Source organism: Alosa alosa, chromosome 8 (assembly GCF_017589495.1).
Source record: "Alosa alosa isolate M-15738 ecotype Scorff River chromosome 8, AALO_Geno_1.1, whole genome shotgun sequence".
In the NCBI taxonomy this organism is placed as follows: Eukaryota; Metazoa; Chordata; class Actinopteri; order Clupeiformes; family Clupeidae; genus Alosa; species Alosa alosa.
Genome location: NC_063196.1, coordinates 16,970,178 through 16,990,124, shown reverse-complemented (window position 1 = coordinate 16,990,124; position 19,947 = coordinate 16,970,178). Strand labels below are relative to the sequence as shown.

The 19,947-nt window shown below is 39.6% G+C and overlaps 2 protein-coding genes across 4 annotated transcripts; one reads left to right on the top strand and one right to left on the bottom strand.

The window, feature by feature from the left end:
- Positions 1 to 686: 686 nt before the first annotated feature.
- On the bottom strand, positions 687 to 7,321 carry slc35a1 (solute carrier family 35 member A1). 2 transcript variants are annotated; one of them, XM_048250007.1, is made up of 8 exons: positions 7,117 to 7,321; positions 6,523 to 6,700; positions 6,218 to 6,377; positions 5,838 to 5,990; positions 5,609 to 5,675; positions 5,302 to 5,478; positions 2,550 to 2,684; positions 687 to 1,027 (listed from the first exon to the last, which is right to left on the bottom strand). In XM_048250007.1, exons 1-8 carry the CDS (start codon positions 7,124 to 7,126, stop codon positions 903 to 905), a joined length of 1,005 nt encoding a protein of 334 aa, XP_048105964.1. In that variant the 5' UTR covers positions 7,127 to 7,321; the 3' UTR covers positions 687 to 902. The 2 variants fall into 2 exon arrangements, with proteins under 2 accessions (XP_048105964.1, XP_048105963.1); XM_048250006.1 differs by lacking the exon at positions 7,117 to 7,321 and having other exon boundaries at positions 6,523 to 6,716.
- Positions 7,322 to 15,053: 7,732 nt separating this feature from the next.
- On the top strand, positions 15,054 to 17,163 carry LOC125298989 (tubulin alpha-8 chain-like). Of its 2 annotated transcripts, XM_048250001.1 has the most exons (4): positions 15,054 to 15,111; positions 15,216 to 15,435; positions 15,521 to 15,669; positions 16,143 to 17,163. In XM_048250001.1, exons 1-4 carry the CDS (start codon positions 15,109 to 15,111, stop codon positions 17,118 to 17,120), a joined length of 1,350 nt encoding a protein of 449 aa, XP_048105958.1. In that variant the 5' UTR covers positions 15,054 to 15,108; the 3' UTR covers positions 17,121 to 17,163. The 2 variants fall into 2 exon arrangements, with proteins under 2 accessions (XP_048105958.1, XP_048105956.1); XM_048249999.1 differs by lacking the exon at positions 15,054 to 15,111 and having other exon boundaries at positions 15,156 to 15,435.
- Positions 17,164 to 19,947: the final 2,784 nt, after the last annotated feature.

Sequence of the window (19,947 nt, the reverse complement as noted above, 5' to 3'; positions counted from 1 at the left end):
CAATGTAAGGTTCTAAAATTCCAAGTTAAATTCAATGAACCCAGATATTCTTTAGACTATTCAATTTACAACATTCCCATCGTACCGGCTTAAGGTTTCCAAAAGCCAGTGTTTATCTGACAAACTTTTAATTACATGTTTGTTTTGAATTAGAATGATGCAGTGCAATCTCCAATGCCAATGCAATATAGGAATGATGAGCAAAAGTTCACATCTTTAAAAACAACAACAGTAAACTGGGCATCCTTGGGTCTGGTGCTTACATCGAGTCCTGCTTGGCGGTATTTATAAAAAAACAGTGCTTCTTCCAGTCATACATATTAATCCTGGCTGTTCTGGACATAGTACACGTGATTTGTTAGTAATAACAAAGACATTCCACAAATGTTGTAAAAATTAAATCATACAATAATTAGCATGATTTAAAATTTGAATTTAGCTACAGATGCTTTGGATATAACTGTATCTTCGGCAAAAACAAGAGTAGTCTATAGATTTGACGTGATTGTTATTTCCTTAGACAGCTCTACACAGCTGCCTGACTGATAAAAACCTGTAAAATAAAAAGGATGCCAGGAGGAACCCAAGGTTATCATAACAGCACATTTTCCAACAATGTGCTGTTACTTCATGTGAAGACATATCTGCAGATTTGCGATGCAGTTTTCAACTGTATTTTTTGGGGGTACATTTAACATTCAACAACCATGAATATCTGGCATCTTCTTCCGGCATCTGTGATGACTGAGTAGCTTCCCTACAGCCCATAAAGGTGCTAGGGCAGGGATGCCACACTTGGGGGGGGTCCTGTTGAGATCCATGATTCCATTTCAGAGCATTTTCCAGAGACCAGTGCAGCAGAATTCCACATGGGATCTCCCCTCTCCCAAATATCCCGGGAATCAAACCGTTATCAGTTTCTGCTTGGATTCACAATTTGAGTCGACCTTGCTGGTGTCTTGTTTTGGCAGCCCATACAGATATATGGAGACACACACCAGCAGTGTACCGCCGGCAAAGGTGGCAGCTACAAGAGAAACAGAGCATGAGAGTCAGCTACTTAACATAAACATAAACAGTAATTAATCATGTTCTTCCTTTATTTATTCAATCATTTTATTTGTTAAGGACAATATATATATATATATATATATATTTTTTTTTTTTTTTACATAAATGCTGCCATTTGATGCATTGTGCCAGAGGTCTGTACACACCAAGTCCGAAAACTTTCTGTGGACCTTATAAAGGTAAGGTAGTAACTGGCATCATTATTAGCCCAGTTGTTGCTGCGTGTTGATCATCGCCATACAAGCTGATCAATTTTAACCACTTTGCAGCAGTGCGATTTTATCCCATGCTCATTTCTATAGGCTGTCTCTGATGTTAGGCTATGCCCTCCGCTAGCAGATAACTTGACTTTTGACGTATGCATGCTTGTGAAATGGTTACGTGAGTTGCACATGGTATAGGCCAGTGGTTCTCAAAGTGTGGGGTGGGCTCCACTAGTTGGGAATAGAGACATGACAGGTGGGGCGCGATGAACAGAAGGAATTTTTTTTTTTTGTGCCCATCCTCTTTAATAATGCCTTTTCTTTTTTGACAGTGAAGATCGCAGATCCCAAACAAATTAGCCACACACAAACATAGGAGATATACTGTATAGACCGACATATCAATCAAAAAAACATCTGATCCAGTGGACTGAGACAGGAAATGTAATGTGGAGCCAAAATGGTGGGAAATAAATATTTTAACGTTTCCAATGTCGGGTTGATGGGGTCATCACAATAATCATAATGGCACAAGTAGAATAGACGAGGTATGGTAAGGATGGGCATAACTTTTCATTTCCCTAGCAACTCTCAAGCCAAAATGCACGGTCGAGGCTATAATCTGCTAAAATCTTGACTATTTTAGTTCTCCCTACCCAACAAGTTCAACCTGTTTCTTTTATCCAAAACTATCTCTGATTAAGATGTAGGGTCTGGGGACTCACCATTCGCAGTGCAAAGGTCCGAGTGGCGGGATAAACGGTTGTCTTTCAAATTCCCTCTGCACGTAATAGGATAGCGCTACAACTCATGAGTCTCATGCGTTTTCCCACCGGCGGAGCTAGTTAGCAAGTTGCTCAAACTTTTGGCAACTTAAAAAAAGCTTAACTCGTGTTACGCTGTTCGCCAAAAGCAACATCCATCTTCTTTGTTTTTAAGTAGCAGGGAATTTACGCCGAACTGTCGCAACTCTGCCATCATTAAGTTAAGCCTGCCTACCGACTCTATACACGATGTGATTGGCCTGATCGAAGTTTACATTTTCCAGCTCGCAAGCTAACAGAGAGTTACTAGACTACCCTCGCAGCAAATTACATTTTTTTACATTGGAACATTTTTGCACCATCATTTTGTATCGTATCTGGTGTGTACAGGCCTTTACGCTAATTTACATCTGCATCGTCATCAATCTCCTCATTGGATCTGTTATTAGAGAATTCTCCATGTCAAGTCAAGATCAGATGCCTGAAAACCGATGGTTAATGATTGACTTACTTATTTGAAGGCCAAAGAGGGTAACAGAGGCCACTGTGGACAGAACTATGGCAGCAGCTGCAGAGAAACCCTTCATGATGTTGTCTGTGTACTTCACCACAATGGATGTGTACAAACCACCCACACTGGACAGGACTAGTGAAAAACAAAATCAAACATCAGGTTCACATATTAGATAGTATATGATAGATAGTATAGTACCAGGGTGCAAGAGGGAGCCGGTGATGAGCCGGAGCCGGTAATTTTTGAGGAAAGTAAAGAGTAACGCAAGATTTGTGTCTGATGGCTGTTTACTATACATTTTAAATATGTGGTGTTATTGTTGATATCAATCAATTTCAGAGCATCTAGTAGCATGAATCAGAGGTAAAAGTAAAGTGTACAAAATTGATATTACATATTTTCCCCTGTTTTTAGTTTTTCCTACATGCCATGTCAAATCAGACAGACGTATCTGATCTTAGAGGTCATAAAAAGTATTTCCCCTAGCCTGTCCAAACTCAGTAGGATGGAAGACAATCACATTCTCAGTATGACTGGACCATTAATAGTTCATACTAAATGCCCATTAAAAATAAGTAATTGCATTGTTTTGGTCATTTTCATAGGACTAAATGTGTGGGGTAGCTAGTAGGAACACTCACTGTAGGAAGGAATAGTTCAGTTTATAGTCATTTTGTGTACAAAGTGCCAATGATGTACCATGTTTCATTCATAGATAAAGAGACTTAGTTACATTGTATACCTATGCTTTTTCATTGTTGTTCCAGGAGGTAAAACAATGATTTTGACTATTTATTTATCTATGGTAAATATACAGTACCCTCCAGAATTATTGGCACCTTTGGTAATGTTGACTAAAAACAGGTATAAAAAATAATCTTTTGATGATTCATTGAACTCACAATGAAAACATTTATTCTGAAATAAACATTTATTCTGAAAATCTCAAAGAAATAAATATGTTTAACAAAAACACGTTGCACACAATTATTGACTGCACTAGAAAATCTTATATACAAAACCTAACAGAAGCATTTCACTATCTAATTTCAACTTTGTTAAGTTAATCAGAGTGTCTGAACTTTCAGAGATAGTTCATTACTTTGTTTTTCACTAAGGTATGAAAATAAAGTGACACAGAGGCTAAATCCTCTTGTCATTTTTCAACATCAGAAAGACAAGAGAATACACTAAATTTAAATAAAGAGAAGGTGTGTTGACATTTGTAAGTCAGGGAATGTTTATAAAAAAAATAGGTACTTTGTTGAAAATGCCTATATTTACAGTTAAAACAATGATTAAAATGTTCTAATCAACTGGAAATGTAACAAACATGCTTGGACCCATGGTTCTCGCCCCCACGTACAGTACGGAGGATGGTAAGATAGGCAAAAAATTCCATAAGGTCCACTTTTGGAGTTACAAACAAAGGGATCATCTTGTGGTCACCAAGTCCCCCAAACAATCTTCAAAAGGGACCTTACTGCTAATAGCTTATTTAGAGGGCATGCTAGGTATTCATTTAATTACCAATGTAAATGGCAGGAGTTAATGAATGGTACAGTGACTTTGTCTGGAAGAGTGGTCTATTGTCAGATGAAATGAAAATTGCGCTCTTTGGCTAGGAACACTTTAGGAGTGTTTGGCGTACATAGAAGAATGACTATACTGAAAAGAACCCTGTACCTGATGAGAATTATGATGGAGAGGCTGTGCTATTGTGGGGCTGTTTTTATTCCCAAAGGCCTTGGGAATCTAATTAAGGTGCATGGCATCACGAACAACAAGAAAAACCTAAAAAGGTTCAAAGGAATGGAGTTTCAAAGGTGAATATTACAAGCTGTTTTGTTGGCAAAGGGAGGCTTAGGGTAGTATAATAAGCAGGGGTGCCAATAATTGTGAGCAACATGTTTTTGTTAAAAATATTTATTTCTTATGAAATTTTTTCTTTTTCTCAAAACAAATGTGCTTTCCTTCAAGGCGGGATTTTCCCTATTTGTTTTCATTATGATATTACAATAAATCACCAACAGATTATTTTTTATACCAGATGTTAGTCAACTTTAGCATGAGGTGCCAATAATTCTGGAGGGTACTGTATACATAACTTCAGTGCACAATAGTAAAAGGTGCAGTCAACGATTGTACACAATTTAAGCCCATAACATTTTTGTCAATCAGTAATAATCTCCTCACGACCGTTTTTTGTACACTGTACAAAAACACAGTCTCTGTAGGCAGCCCAGGGGAGTATTCCAAGTATGTGATTTAGTGACAAGTGGTAAACCTCCTTAAAGAAGATCTGTATGGCTTCGTTCTCCTAACAAAACAATGCCACATGGCTCTTGTTGTACGAGGTTTACCACTTGTTGAATCTCTGAATTAACTTACCCAGGTTTGTCACTAAACCACATACTTAGAATACCCCCCTACCTCCCAAAACTAGAATTAAACAAAGTAGGGGCAGCCTGACCCCCAAACTAAAATGAAACCTTGTGTGGAGTTTCTCTGAGAATACAGCAGGTACTGGGGTGAGCTACTTCTTTGGCATGTTTCGTTTTGTCGTTGGTTGAACTATAATGTACATCGTTTTGAACAAAAGTGTCTGCTAATACATTTAAGTATAAACGTAAACACAAATGCGACTTCCTGCGCAATCACTGACGGCACCTTTAAAAAGTGGAACTTCATATTGGTTCCTGCGTAATACCCCAATGAAACACCGAAGATTACTATTGAAAGTACTTACAGACTACAAATACCACCCATGGTGTGTAGCCAAAGAAGAATCCTTTCTCCATGATCTGTGGCCCATCGTTCATGAAGACTCCAACAAGGGTGATGGCGATGCCAGACAGGTACATCTGCAAGTTCCTCACCCACAGGGACGTGTCGGAACTCTTCAGCACCTTCTCAAAGTACACACCTGTTTCAGAAGAAGACGCTAAGTATTCTGACACTCTGAACTCGTACCCATAGCAAAAAAAAAGGTACTTAAGGTGTACAGATACAGTACAGAGACGGTCTGAGAAAGTGTTCAATAATTCCCTGCGTACCTGCAAATCCTGAGCACAGAACAGCCACTGCAATGGCCATAAACCCTATAAATGGGTTCTGTTCCACCTGAAAAGTTAGACAATCCATGTGGGGTAAAGAACATTACTAATGCTTATTATTAAATGAATGTACATTGCAGAGATTCCCTGCCTTAATACGGTCCACTCTCTGAGCAACCATACAGACATAGGGGCTAGTTTTTGAGGTTGATGATGAACCATGACCTACCTGAACTTTAGTGGCCTCAGCTGGTGTCCACTGCACCAGGGTCACTCCCACACACAGCATGAAGACGGAGAACCACTGGAGCCTGCTCAGAGACCGATTCAGCATCAGGACCGTGCACAGCGCTGTGCAAGGAATCTTCAGCTGGTAGGTCACCTTAGGGAGGCAAAAAGGTATTTTTTATCAATACAGAAAAATACTACATGGTCTGAGGTTTTGCTTTGGATATATTAGTACAATACCAGCAGTCAATGCATAGCCATGTAGTAATGAACGAGCACAACCCTATCTGACAGCTTAGAATCACCTGCATAGATGTCGACACATTTTGCATTTCTGTGTTGATAATGAAGCTAGTGATCAACAAAAGGTCTTATGCTTACCTGGTACACAGCTGCATCCAGGTTGCTTAAACCAATGAAGGCCATATTGTTCTGTATGGCATACACCACAGATGGCACACTGAGTTTAAGAAGTTCCTTGGGACTGCGAATAACTTGATCAACTATTGTATTCCTCAACCTACTGAAGTTTCCCGTTTCTCTGTATGAAAAAAGTACATTTGGGATTACAGCTACAGACAACAACCACATTATTCTGTCTCCATGTGACTTTGCACACATTAAATAACCAGCCAATGCCACGGAGCCGGTACTTTATTACATTATAGCAAGGAGTGTCACCCTACCTGGCGAGCATTCCTATACTAAGGAAGAGTTTTATGACCTCAGTGAGGCACACGGCTGTGGTGGAGAAATACAGATCCGAAGAAACCGTCCTGGTGTATCGCAGTGCCACGGTGTAAGCTGCTGCCACTAGTGTCATCACTGTCAGGCAGTACAACTTGAACAGCACACTCACAGGCTCTGGTGAGAAACACATGACAGCAACATTAACTAAATGTAGGTCATACCATATTAGCAAATCTAGCTTGCTTGGTACTCTCATTTTCATTAACAAGTGGGTTGTTTAAGGCTCCCAGAGACGTTCTCTCATTAAATATGCCTTTCCTGCTATCAAGTAAAATAGCTAACGTGCCCCGTAAGTTAGCTATGTCTTTGCCTCTAGCACAATGTGCAGCAGCTCCTCAGAAAGTCAACGTAGCATTACATTTAACGAAGCTAGCGGGTCACACAGTATGGTCATTCAAGTTAAGTTGTGATGCCACATTTCCTGAGGTTTGCGTTTAAATTAGCAGTTTAGCTAACTAACAAAGTGCCTATGATTGATTATCAGAATCATAACGTTAGCCAGAATTTAATCATTTGAGGTTTGTGCTTACCGTTCGCCATGGTTAAGTGTGCTCTTGAACAGTGATGAAAAGGATAACTACGTCCACACTACAATACTGACTGTCCGCATATCTAAAGATTGCTAACGTTACCTACACTAATTTGATAATGAGAAGGACGATGGCTCATTGAGCTGAAAGGGTTTTTTTTGATGCAAGGGGGCAGGGACACCGCTGTAGATACAGCTGTACCCTACTTCCGGCTACGTCGCATTAAAAGTCTGTGAAATAGAGCTGGTAAGTCCCGCCCTTTCCGCTATCCCCGCCGGATTTAAAATTCACAGACAACATATGTTCACATTCATGGCACAATTCAAACGGGACCAGAAAATAATTATTTTCTCACATTCACTTCCATTGACGATTTTTCAATCTAGAGGTCCACTGGGGGTTTAGCGGATGGGCGGGACTTACCAGCTCTATAAGACTGCTGCTACTGCTACCATATGATAATGATGATAGAATATCTTGAAGGTTTTAGTTAACCTAATCAAAGGCCAAATTCAGAAAATTTGGTGTTTTATCCATAAACCTCATTTTTGGTATTGTAGCATACACTCTAAAAAATGCTGGGTTATTTTTTCAACCCAAACGCTGGGTTGAGGCTGTTGGGTCATTTTGTTTGGTTGTTTTTACTCATATTGGGTCATTTCTGTAAGCTGGGTTGATAGTTTGCCTGCCATTTCGTTCAGCTTCAACCAGGTTAGCAGGTGTCATTCCAGCTAATATTAGCTACTGTTAATGTTTAATCTACACAAATACAGACTCATAAAAACATAGTTCTGTATTCACTGGGTAGGAACTGCTGAACAGAAACAAAACTAACTTTTACAACGAACTACAATTAGCATACCAACAGCTGGTAGGTAACGTTAGCAGACTTGGACACTTTATGCTAATTAAATAGGCTTCGTGGCTAACGTTTGTAGTAGTCTCTTCACAACACTTAACTTACGATACTATTAATCATGCCAAACAACATCTTATTAAATCCTTCAGGGTAGCCTCATATTATAGCCATGTAACTTACTGGGTGGTTCTTGGTGGTAACATTAACTTGGATTCACTAACTGAATAATGTGTCATTTGCTAGCTAACGTTAGCACTGCTGAACTTTTGTTTGTCAGCCTAATGTTAGGCTAATGGTAATGTTTGTGTTATCAAGCTCATCTGACATAAACACACGTTTTGTATTACTGGTATTATGTTTAAAACAACTCCATAATATTAGGTGGTCATGGTTTCCGAGTGTGTTGCACTAATAATTTGTCTCTTCACTGGTAATGGTTCATGCAAGTCTTGATATAAAGTTATGTAGGCTAACAGTGATTAAAATGCACTCTTTTTTTCTTTGATTGACAGGGCTGACCCCCAAAACGAACTTTGGAATCTGCCTGCCTTCATGGAAGTATCACATGCATTTTATACTATGCTATCTATTCAAAAATAAAGAAAACTATCAAATAAATAATTATGTCGAACTGTTTTATTTCATTACATGGCTTTTGATGGTCATTTAATATAGACTGTCTACATCAGGCCTAAAGCTGTTAACAGAAGGTGTGACTTTCAAGTAAGTAAATACAAACTTTGAGTTATTAAAAGTTTGTACAAGCAGAGTATTTTAAAAATCAACCAGTAGTTTTTGGGGATTTGGTTACATAACCCAAACATTATGTAACTTTAACTAAACAGTTGTGTCAACATAACCCAACATATTGGTTAAATTTCAACCCAGTTGTTGGGTTAAATTTAGTAACCCAATTTGCTTGGTTAAGATAACCCAATGCTGTGTTGGACCCCATTTTACTCAGCGGCTGGGTTGAAAACAACCCAGTTTGGGTTGTTTTCAACCCAGCATTTTTTAGAGTGTATTGAGCAATAAATTATGTCTAAAATGCTCAAAATCAATGTCAAAATTGTCAATTCAATGAATTACCAGCTGCTCTAGACTCTACACCATTTGAAAGGAATTGTTAGATCAGGTTTAATAGACGTTTGCATAGCTGAAGTATACGTTAGACCGGCACATCCGGGAACTTGACTCGTGACAAACGTTCCCGCCCCTTTCGGGGGGAAAACAAACAACCCCTCTCATTAACTCCAACGCAAATTAGGGTCAATAAACGTAATTCGTACAGAAATCGCAGGAGTAAATAATAACAAAAAATACCACAAATCAATATGACCACTCAATACATAACCACTTTGCCGGTCGTTGACCGTGAAAGATACCTACAAAAGCTTAATTCAATTAATATAAAAACATGTCCCTTCAGTCTCCGAAAAACGAAGTGGTGCAACAACCCCACTCAGTGACCAGAAATATACGGTCTTCTCTTCTTATGGCTTGTAGCCATAATTTTCTTCTGTCAGGATTTTTTTTGAGGACATGGTAGGCAAAAGAAACTCAGGGAGGGGTTCTTAGCTGTGTGGTTGGTACATGTCTACCGGTTCACTCTGGCTTGTTCTGAGGGAATGTTTTCCCCTCAAAAGGGGCATGGCGCAAACAACCTGCTCTGTGTGACGCGGGTCCGGTTGTAAGTAGCCTATAGACTTATGTGAGTGTAAATAAAGAAAGGGTAAAAGGATCAGAAAGACAAACAGACAGGTATGTGTGTGTGTGAGAGAGAGAGAGAGAGAGAGAGAGAGAGAGATAGTGGCTGTTGATAGCTGGCAGTTGTATAATATATAAGCTGGAGAGTGAGACTATAGTGACAGTTGGCCATTGAAAACTGGCTGTTAGAATAAAATATAAAATATAGAATAACTGATCTTCTAGCCTACTATATTTGAGCAGGCACACTTTCATAGTTCATGGTGGCACAGTCAAATTCAAATTCAAAGGGGCTTTATTAGCATGGCTGTTTGGTACAGTGTTGTCAAAGCAGTGTTACAAATAACACAGTAGTATCACAAGGAAATAAAGACAGAGATACAGCATACAATGTATAAACATGTGAGCACAAAATAGACAGTAGTAGAAATAATAGAACGATAGGTAGGGGTGTGTGTGTGTGTGTGTGTGTGTGTGTGTGTGTGAGAGAGAGAGAGTGTGTCTGTGTGTGTGTGTGTGTGCACATGTGAGAACATATGCTTGTGTGCATATGTGTCGGTTTGACATTAGGTTTACTTAAGTCATGACAAAAGTTGTGACATTTTAAGACATATTGTGCTGCCAGGGCAGCAGAAGGCCCTACACCAAGAAGTATGGCCATTTTATCATTGTCTTCATTGTCTATACAATTTGGTATGGTTTGCTGTAAGTTTATGAAAAAGGTCTGTCTTAACATGTCATATTTTTCGCAGTGAAGAAGAAAGTGCTCCTCTGTCTCAACCTTCTCTGCCTGACAGTGACCACATATCCTTCGTTATCTTGGCAGCCAGGTTTTTCTGTGTCTGCCTGTTTCTATTGCTAGGTTGTGGTCACTAAGCCTGTACTTGGTCAGGATATGCCTCTGCTTCGTATCTCTGACAGAGCTGAGATACTCTGCCAATTTATATTCTCTTTTTAGGATCAGATAGGAATTCATTCTACTTTGGTTGGTAGTTTGGTTTGTCCAATGCTCTAAATATTCTTCTTTTGCTTGATTCATTATTTTGTTGACTCTAATTGATGTTTGGGAAGCAGCGCTGGACTGAGCTTGATTTTTAATTGTTGTTATTGAGTTAACTTCAGTACCAGCTGGCTCAGAGGACACTTTTCAGGGTTCATCTCCTGGGTTTTCAATGCCTCAAAATGGAGTGAGTTCTTAGGACTGCTGTTCAGGTGCATCCAGAATTTTAAGGATCTTTTCGAAATTGGTAATGCCAATGGATAACGACCTAATTCTGCCCTACATGCATTGTTGGGTGTTTTTGATTGAACTTATAGCATTGATCGGCAGAATTCTGCATGTAGGGCTTCAATTGGATACTTGTCCCACTTTGTGTAGTCGTGCATGCTGAGTGGACCCCAAACCTCGCTTCCATATAGGAAATAGGCAGGATTATGCTGTCAAATATTTTGCACCAGATTGTAATTGGGATGTTTATTTTGTGAAATTTTCTCTTTATTGCGTAGAATGCCCTTCGGGCTTTTTCTTTTAGTGCATTCACTGCCATGCTGAAACTTCCTGATGCAGTAATTACTAGACCAGTCTAGTTAGGTTATATGCTGAGGTTTGTCTTTGTGTTAGTCATAGGTGATGACACACATATTCTCTCCATCAATACAAGAAACAGATGTTAGACTCTCTTTGTTGCAGTTCCTATGCCAAACTGTTTTGTTTTGTTGCAAATCATCTGCACTTTAACATTGTGATAGTTGGCTGATCTGTGGGTAATCCACCTGTAACAGTAAGCATCTAAGATTACCAGAAAGCATGTGAAGCAGGCAGGACTCAGTGTCTTCAGAAAAGACGTGGTAAACCATCTTATGAACCTGCACCAACACCTGCAACTGCGTCAAGTCCATCTAGAGAAACTTGTTCAGCAGCAAATGCTGCCAGTACAGATAAGTGCTTCTTCTGTCAGAAGAGAGGCATCTTTCAATGTGAAACGTGAACGTTCAATGTGGTAAAAAGAGATATGACGAGGGTAAGGAATTTGAAAAGCAAGAACATAATGTTGTCGTAGTTGCATGAGATATTGAGTTTGTCAGCCTAGTTTGCTCTAGCCTGAAAGCGGGAGAAGTCCACAACATCTACTTCAGTATCTTTGAACGTAACAGTGCACAATGTACAGCCAACTAAAAGCCATCAAGACCATGATCACATTCATAATCATAATCAAAGCAACATAATGACCAAGATCTAGTATGTTTGTCCAGTGTGTGATGCTGCCATAGACAAAGTGATGTCAAAGAAAACTGATGATGACATCCAAAAGTTATTTGAGAGTGCTTCTACGAATGTGTTGAAAATTACACAACTTGTGTTGTTTTTTTAAAGTATATTTGTTGTATATGTTGTATGCCTTTATGTGTTGGGTAGTGGAAGGACCAACATCAAGCAGACCAGAGACCGTGTGCAGTGGCCATTCTAGATATTTTTAACAAGGGTGGCACTGGTGAGGCACTGATTAATTCAAGGGTGGCATGAGGCAGAACATCCAGATAGACAGAAACAGGCTCAAGATGTGAAATTAGCACAAATACATTAGGGAAGCCAAACAAAAACACCATACTCATAAATTGAAAGAAAAAAAAACACAAATACCTTACTCTCACATTACATTTCTTTGTATTTGAATAAAATAATACAAACATATTAAAGTTAATTATCTAAGTTGTCTGTCCATGGGCTATGCTGTGATAAAACAAATTCCATCATGGGGACATTAAAATATAATCCATTTTATTCTATTCTATTAAATGAAGATATACAAATATACTCATCAAATATCAAATATACTCAAGACATTTCCCCCCACAATAACTTATATCTATCTATTTTTGTAGCTGTTAAAATAATTTGACCTGCTTTTTTGTCTATTTGTTTATTTTCTTTAAAGTTCTCAAGAAACTTGAGGATGGTATGGAGTGTATTGTGTATGTGAGCAATTTCATCTTCCTAAATCTCAATATTATGATCACAAGTGTGGGCAAATTATTAATTAAATTTTCATGTGGGGTAACTTGTTGCAGGACAACCACATAACCGGTTCCATGTCTTCCGATTACTACATAACCGGTTCCATGTCTTCCAATTACTACATAAAGTGAAGGAGTGTATTGTGTATGTGAGCAAAGATTGTTCACGTTGCACATGGGGCAACTTGTTGCAGGGCAACCACATAATAACCGGTTCCATGTGTTCGAATTGGATGACTAAAGTTTTTAAGAAACTTGAGGTTGGTATCAAAGATTCTAGAGCGGAGCTCTGTTCTAGAATCTTTGGTTGAGGGAGTGTATTGTGTGTGTGAGCAACCTACATGTTACTTATCTGCCTGAATCTCAATATTCTGATCACAACAACTCTGGGCAAATTACAAGTCAGCACTAGTGCTGCATTCATTGTTTTGCATTTTATAATCACATCACCAAAAGTAGGTTATTGGTTTTACCAAAAGTATTTGGCAGTATTTTTAAACTACAAACCTATGAAGTATTTTGATACTTATTGATGCCATTTTTTCCAACTAAATAAAATACAAATGACAACATACTATTTTGTATTTTAAATACATGTATCAGACATGCCTATCCCTGGCTTTTGGCTGCAGCAATTTATGCTACCTCTGTTAGGCCTACAAAAAGTTGCGAATTAAGGAGTATTTCCTGATCAGGGAAACCTTTCGGTCCGCGGTTCTATAATATCATTCAATTGTGCAAACAGAAGTGGGGCGTAATTTAAATTCATGGCTCCGTAGACCAGCAATCTTCTCGTCGAGGAGGCTCATAATTTGAGAAACGCTGCAGATCATAGACAGAGAAAGCTCTGGGAACAGAACGCAGGCATATGATTTTGTTGTCACGCGCTACTATAGAAAATGAACACTGTATAAAGCCGGGCTCGCCAAAAAAAAAAAAAAAGAAAAAAAAGTATGCCAGATGGCCAGTCCTACGGAGCCCCTAAGGGGACATGAGCAAAAAAAAAATCTGTGCACATGAAACTTTCACGTGAGCACATGAAACTTTTGCTCATGTCCCCTCCGTACCAGTCCAGCCCTGTGTTCAGGAATTATTTAAGCAAAAGTGGAACGTGCGCAATGTTTCATTTAACCCTCCTGATCAGGACGAATAAAACAGGCATGGGGGACGAAAGAAACATACAGTTTAGCCTAAGCTATGTAAACTTCCCATAATTTCATAATATTTTACAACAAATGCTTGACTGGTTGAATGGTCATACATGTCATCAGAATATCGCTACCTGTAGCCTAGATGCGACGAGTGTTTAGTGAGTAGGCCTAAGCTTGATGAACCATAAATTAAAAGTTTTCTTAACATTACATTAGGACATTATTGCCATTAAACACTTTTACAAAAGTATAGGCCTAGCCTACAGTTAACACTTAATGACCTAGCACATGTCGGCGACTTAAGTGTGTGATTAGATAAATAGGCACTGGCAGATGCAATAAATAGATATATTTGCGTGTTAGCACAAGCAGTAGCCTGTAGGCCAATAAAGGCAAGCATGTTTGCCACTTACATTTCTGACGTCTGATACTTCAAACTGCTGCAAGTGCATCAAGAAAGGTCCTGCCTTAGACCATGTTAATGGCCAATCGTAGACTAAGATTTGGGGTTGGCACCTGGGGTGGCCAATTGAATCTGAAGGGTGGCCTGTGCCACACGGAGCCACCCCTCTGGCTCCGCCCCTGACCGTGCGCTCAACTTGTCCACAGAGATGTTCTTGCTTTGAGCCAGAACATATGAAGCCTATAGTTTCAAGTCAAAACAACAAGTCATATGCACACAAATACATCCAAAATCATTTTAGCATTGTCTAGAATGTTTGTGGAAATGTCAGTCAGGGAAATCTGAAGGGGATTGATGATGAAGACGATGGAGATGGTTTGCTTTAAAATACTGAATAATAAAAGCATCAACACTAGCATTTTTCTGATAATTGTGTTTGTTGTTATTGTTGATGTTTGTAAGTTGATACTTGTTGTTGATGCAAAAAAGGTACATGTCAAAAAACTGCAAGATTGCAACTACGCACGCAACTGTGTGTATGAGCCGTGAGTCTTGGAAAGGTGAATCAATTAGCCAATCAGACATTGGACAAGAGGTGCTAATTGGAAGCCACGCCTTCTTCCTACCATCACTATATATCACACAGAGGCAGAGATGAAAGTTCATGGAGAAGGTAAGTTGTCAGAGCCAATAAAGATTTAACTAATATCCTTTTTTAACATTTGACTGTTTCTGTAGATCCTTTGTGGAGAATTTCTTATTAAAATGAAACCTAATCAAAGAATTTATTGATTCGGTGAAGGTGCATTTGGTGGAGCCTGCAGTTTGGACAGACTTTTTTCATTATTATTTCAAGAATGGTGAGTGCCTGTTATCTATAAGTGAAGTTTACTGTTTTACTTGGATGATGGGCCAGGTATTTGTCATGATTGGGGTTTTCATATCTTTTTTGATCATTTTACAGAGGGAGTGCATTTCTGTCCATGTTGGCCAAGCTGGTGTGCAGATTGGAAACTCGTGTTGGGAATTGTACTGCTTGGAACATGGTATCTGCCCAGATGGAACAGCTGTTGGAAATGGCACAACTCTACTGGACTCCTCCTTTGGCACCTTTTTCAGTGAGACTGGTTCTGGGAAGTATGTTCCTAGGTCCATATTTGTTGACTTGGAGCCATCAGTTATAGGTGAGTAGTGTCCTATTTGAAATAGTCGTTTCGCAAATGTAAATGATTTGGGTTTGTGAAAGGCTGACTTGATATTCCCTGACAGATGAGATCCGTAATGGGTCCTACCGGCAGCTGTACCACCCGGAGCAGTTGGTTAGTGGTAAAGAGGATGCAGCCAACAACTACGCTCGTGGTCACTACACCATTGGAAAGGAAATTGTGGATCCGGTCCTGGACAGGATTCGTAAAATGGTAGGTGACCAGATTAACCGTTGCTTGCACAACAATTAAAGATTGATGTAATGCATTTCCAAAATTTCCCTCATCTTGAATAGTTATCTATATCTCTCTAGCTCTATCTCCTTGCATTTACCAATCTTCAGTATTAGTGTGCACTTTTTTTTTTTTTTTTTGGTGTTCCTCTGCCCTATTTAGTCTGCCATTTAGTCTGCCACACATGGCTGTAGTGAATGAGGATGTAAGATTATACTTTGAGGGCAGTGTGTGCTGACTTTTTAATTTCTCTTAATATGTAACCTTATGTTGACATGTGAAGTTGGACAGATGTTATGCCTTGGATTGTTTTGAGAATCATTAGAGGGTGTGTGTGCTTTCTAGTTTGTTGCAGAAAACCTGCAGCCACACTAGCCCTTTGCATTATCTGTAGAGTTTTATTGAGTTATCAATTTATGGTGCAGAATGTGACTACTGAATTTGTGTCTCAGACAGACCAGTGCTCAGGTCTCCAGGGATTCCTTATCTTCCACAGCTTTGGAGGAGGCACTGGCTCTGGCTTCACCTCCCTGCTGATGGAGCGTCTGTCTGTGGACTACGGCAAGAAGTCCAAGCTGGAGTTCTCTGTGTACCCTGCTCCCCAGGTGTCCACTGCTGTAGTGGAGCCCTACAACTCCATCCTCACGACCCACACCACTCTAGAGCACTCTGACTGTTCCTTCATGGTGGACAATGAGGCCATTTTTGATATTTGCAAGCGCAACCTTGACATTGAGCGTCCCTCCTACACCAATCTAAATCGCCTCATTGCCCAGATCGTCTCGTCTATCACTGCATCTCTACGCTTTGATGGGGCTCTGAATGTGGATCTCACAGAGTTCCAGACTAACCTTGTTCCCTACCCCCGCATTCACTTCCCCCTGGTCACCTACTCGCCAATAATCTCTGCGGAAAAGGCATACCATGAGCAGCTCTCTGTGCCTGAGATCACAAATGCTTGTTTTGAGCCAGCAAATCAGATGGTGAAGTGTGACCCAAGGCGTGGTAAGTACATGGCTTGCTGCGTGCTGTACCGTGGGGACGTGGTACCCAAAGACGTCAACGGCGCCATCGCTGCCATCAAGGCCCGTCGAAGCATCCAGTTTGTTGACTGGTGCCCCACTGGCTTCAAGGTGGGCATCAACTACCAGCCGCCAACGGTGGTACCAGGCGGTGACTTGGCCAAGGTGCAGAGGGCCGTTTGTATGCTGAGTAACACGACTGCCATCGCTGAGGCCTGGGCTCGCCTGGACCATAAGTTTGACCTGATGTACGCCAAGAGGGCCTTTGTGCACTGGTATGTGGGTGAGGGCATGGAAGAGGGGGAGTTCAGTGAGGCTAGAGAAGACATGGCTGCACTGGAGAAGGACTATGAGGAAGTTGGGGCAGACTCAGCCGAGGATGGTGAAGAGGAGGAAGAAGAGTACTAGAGTTTCTAAGGTTATTTATTTGTATGTCAGTTTAACTAATAAATGTTGGTATTGCAAATATATATGGGTTGTCTGAATCTTTATCCCCCTGAAGTAATACAGAAAAAAAATCAACTGAGGACTACATATGATATTGTGAGTGTAATTTATTGCATTACCTGACACCCCTATGGTATATTGTAATATCGAGCACAAGAATTTCAAATGACATTTACACAGCCAGGCAGCTACAGCACTACACTCTGTGGGCATGTCTCTGAGCTCCCCTTTATATCCCCCCCAGAGTGTAGTGCTGTAGCTGCCTGGCTGGGTTAGCTGCTGAGTGTAGCAACTCAAGGTAGGTAAAACTGATTTTTTTTTTTTTTCCTTTTTTTTGTACCAACAGTAGTCGGTGACCTCCCAAATGGGAGATCTGTCCAAACTCTCAGTGTTCCTCCTTTAACGCAAGACATCTGAACACGCAACACATTTTGATCATTTTCATAATTTGGGTGTTATTTCGGTGTATAAAACTGAGTCCAGGCACATACCTACTGATGGTAATTTTGATGCCATAGTTTTAATAGAGACCCAGTCAGACCATTAGTATGAAATCAGGAACGGAGTTTATTTACAATGATGTGCATCAAGGGGGAGACCACATGACTTCACCTAACGATCCATCAGCTACTCTAACTAGACAAGGAAATAGTTAAGTTTTAAGTATCCTTCCAGGCTGATGGGAGATGGTGTTGGTCATCCCATCTCACGTGGACTACACGGAAACAGACTCTGATTAGTGGCAATCCGGAGCAGATGGCTACTGACGCAGCCATGCAGAACAGTGAAACACTGTAAAGTCATATTCCCGCTTATCTCTAAATACCGTCACACACAGATATACACAGGGACGGTACAGATATCATGGTCATTACATAGAATCATACTTTTAGTATCAAAGTGACCCACTAATGAGAAATGCAGAACATTAAACCACATATTGGAATATTGGACATAATGTTCTATTCCACTTTCTCTGTTCCCCTTTTTCAGACTTTATGGCTGGAACATTTCATCAAATATTGCCACTATATAAAAGATTATACAATTGTTTCATTCAAGTTAGTCAGATCCAAATAAGCAGGTACATGATTTAACTGATTTCATACATCAAGAAAAATAACTACACATGATTGGTGTACAATAACAACCACAGTAAATCAAAAACAAACTATCATGACAATCAGAACAGGAGCTAGTAAACCAAAAAGAATATATTTGGTCCATCCCGCTAAACTATTCCGAAACTCGTCTATTTCATTTCTATATCAGGATGGGATAATCCCATTGGTGTACCACCTTTTCAGATTATCAACCGATTTAGAGGCATCAGGACCTAAATCACACGTATATAAAAAATAATTTCTGAATCCAATACTCTCAAGTCCCCCTTTAAAAGACTTAAAGCCTTTGACACCACACAATAGCACACATCTGATTGAATCAGAATGAGCCTACTAATTAACTGAGAGTAATGCAGTAATTGTGTCTCTTTACCATGTGTATAATAGTTAGGCAAAGCTGAATATAAAACCAAAACACATAAGAAATGTCTCAACAATTCTCAAATAGAACCCAATAAAAGAAATGAATCAACATGGTTACATGTATAAAAGTGGCCCTGATTGTCTTGATTTCTCACAGGGTGTGAAAAAAAGTTTACATACCACAGAGTACTAGTGATAAAAACAATAACAAAACAGTTCAAGGGGAAAAAAGCAATAGACAAAATAAAAAAGAAAAAAGTAGAGTCTGTAAGGCTCCCCCTTTTTGACCACTGATTGCACCTGAAACAAAACACAGAGCTATACATAATATGTATATCTGGGCCCAAGGCCCCGGTAGTGCTTCCTAAGTTTCAACTAACATTATTAAAAAGATTTCAATTGCAATACTGCTATGGTCAGTCACCAAATTAGTAATTAGCAATGAAATATAAATTCACATGATCACGATCTTCATGGATACTCTTTTTTTTCTTTGTGTGCCTCATATCAAGAATTGTTTATCATACAGCAAAGCTAAATTATCTTAACCTTTTTCCACATTGTTTAAAGCAGACCTAAAGGCATGTTTTTTAAGAACTTGGTAAGACCTTTATTCTGAACATATTCTGAACGCCTGAAACAAATGCAAAGTTGTGTTTTATTTTATTGCATTACTGTAAAACAGTTGTAAAACATTTTCCATGTCAATGAAGAGAAGAAAATAATAATACCAATATAAAAACTGCAGTGGTTGTGTTGTTAATAAACATATGAACCTATTAGTTCAATACTAGTTCAGTGTAGTGAAGTCAACATCAACAACCTCTCATCCTCCATGAAAGAAAAAGCTATCTTTAATCATAACTTGATACACTGCAAGAGCTAGCTGTCTATGTTATCAGACTACTCTTAATCAGACTCCCCCTTATGATCTGCAGCAAGGCTGCAAGATTATTCCCTTAGCTAAAGTGTTGTCGTCTATAACACTGTGTCCTATTAAGAGCTTAGTGCGTCATAGCATCAACAATTTGATACATTCACTGCTGTTGGTAAGATTACAACTTGCTAAACTGGCCCCCAAGTATGAATTTAACCGATATGCTTCAACTCTGTCAGTGTTGTCACTGCGAGGAGCACGATATTGTGGAGCAAGGCTTAATACATATGTCCAAGCTAAAAGTTCTACCACTTGTGCCCCTCCCCCCATTTATCCAGAACCTTCTCTGCCCTCAGAACCTGTATGTCTTCCACTGTTGCCCATTCAGGCAGTCACTCACCATAGCGTATGGTGGCCTCAAAGC

Coding starts and splice junctions, on each gene's coding strand:
- slc35a1 (XM_048250006.1), bottom strand. CDS start 6,716: ATGTGTTTCTCACCAGAGCCTGTGAGTGTGCTGTTCAAGTTGTACTGC. Junction 5,479..5,608: donor TCTGTGCTCAGGATTTGCAG/GTACGCAGGGAA, acceptor CTTCTGAAACAG/GTGTGTACTTTGAGAAGGTG. Junction 1,028..2,549: donor CCTCTTTGGCCTTCAAATAA/GTAAGTCAATCA, acceptor TTTCTCTTGTAG/CTGCCACCTTTGCCGGCGGT.
- LOC125298989 (XM_048249999.1), top strand. CDS start 15,156: ATGATGGGCCAGGTATTTGTCATGATTGGGGTTTTCATATCTTTTTTG. Junction 15,436..15,520: donor CTTGGAGCCATCAGTTATAG/GTGAGTAGTGTC, acceptor ATTCCCTGACAG/ATGAGATCCGTAATGGGTCC. Junction 15,670..16,142: donor TGGACAGGATTCGTAAAATG/GTAGGTGACCAG, acceptor TTTGTGTCTCAG/ACAGACCAGTGCTCAGGTCT.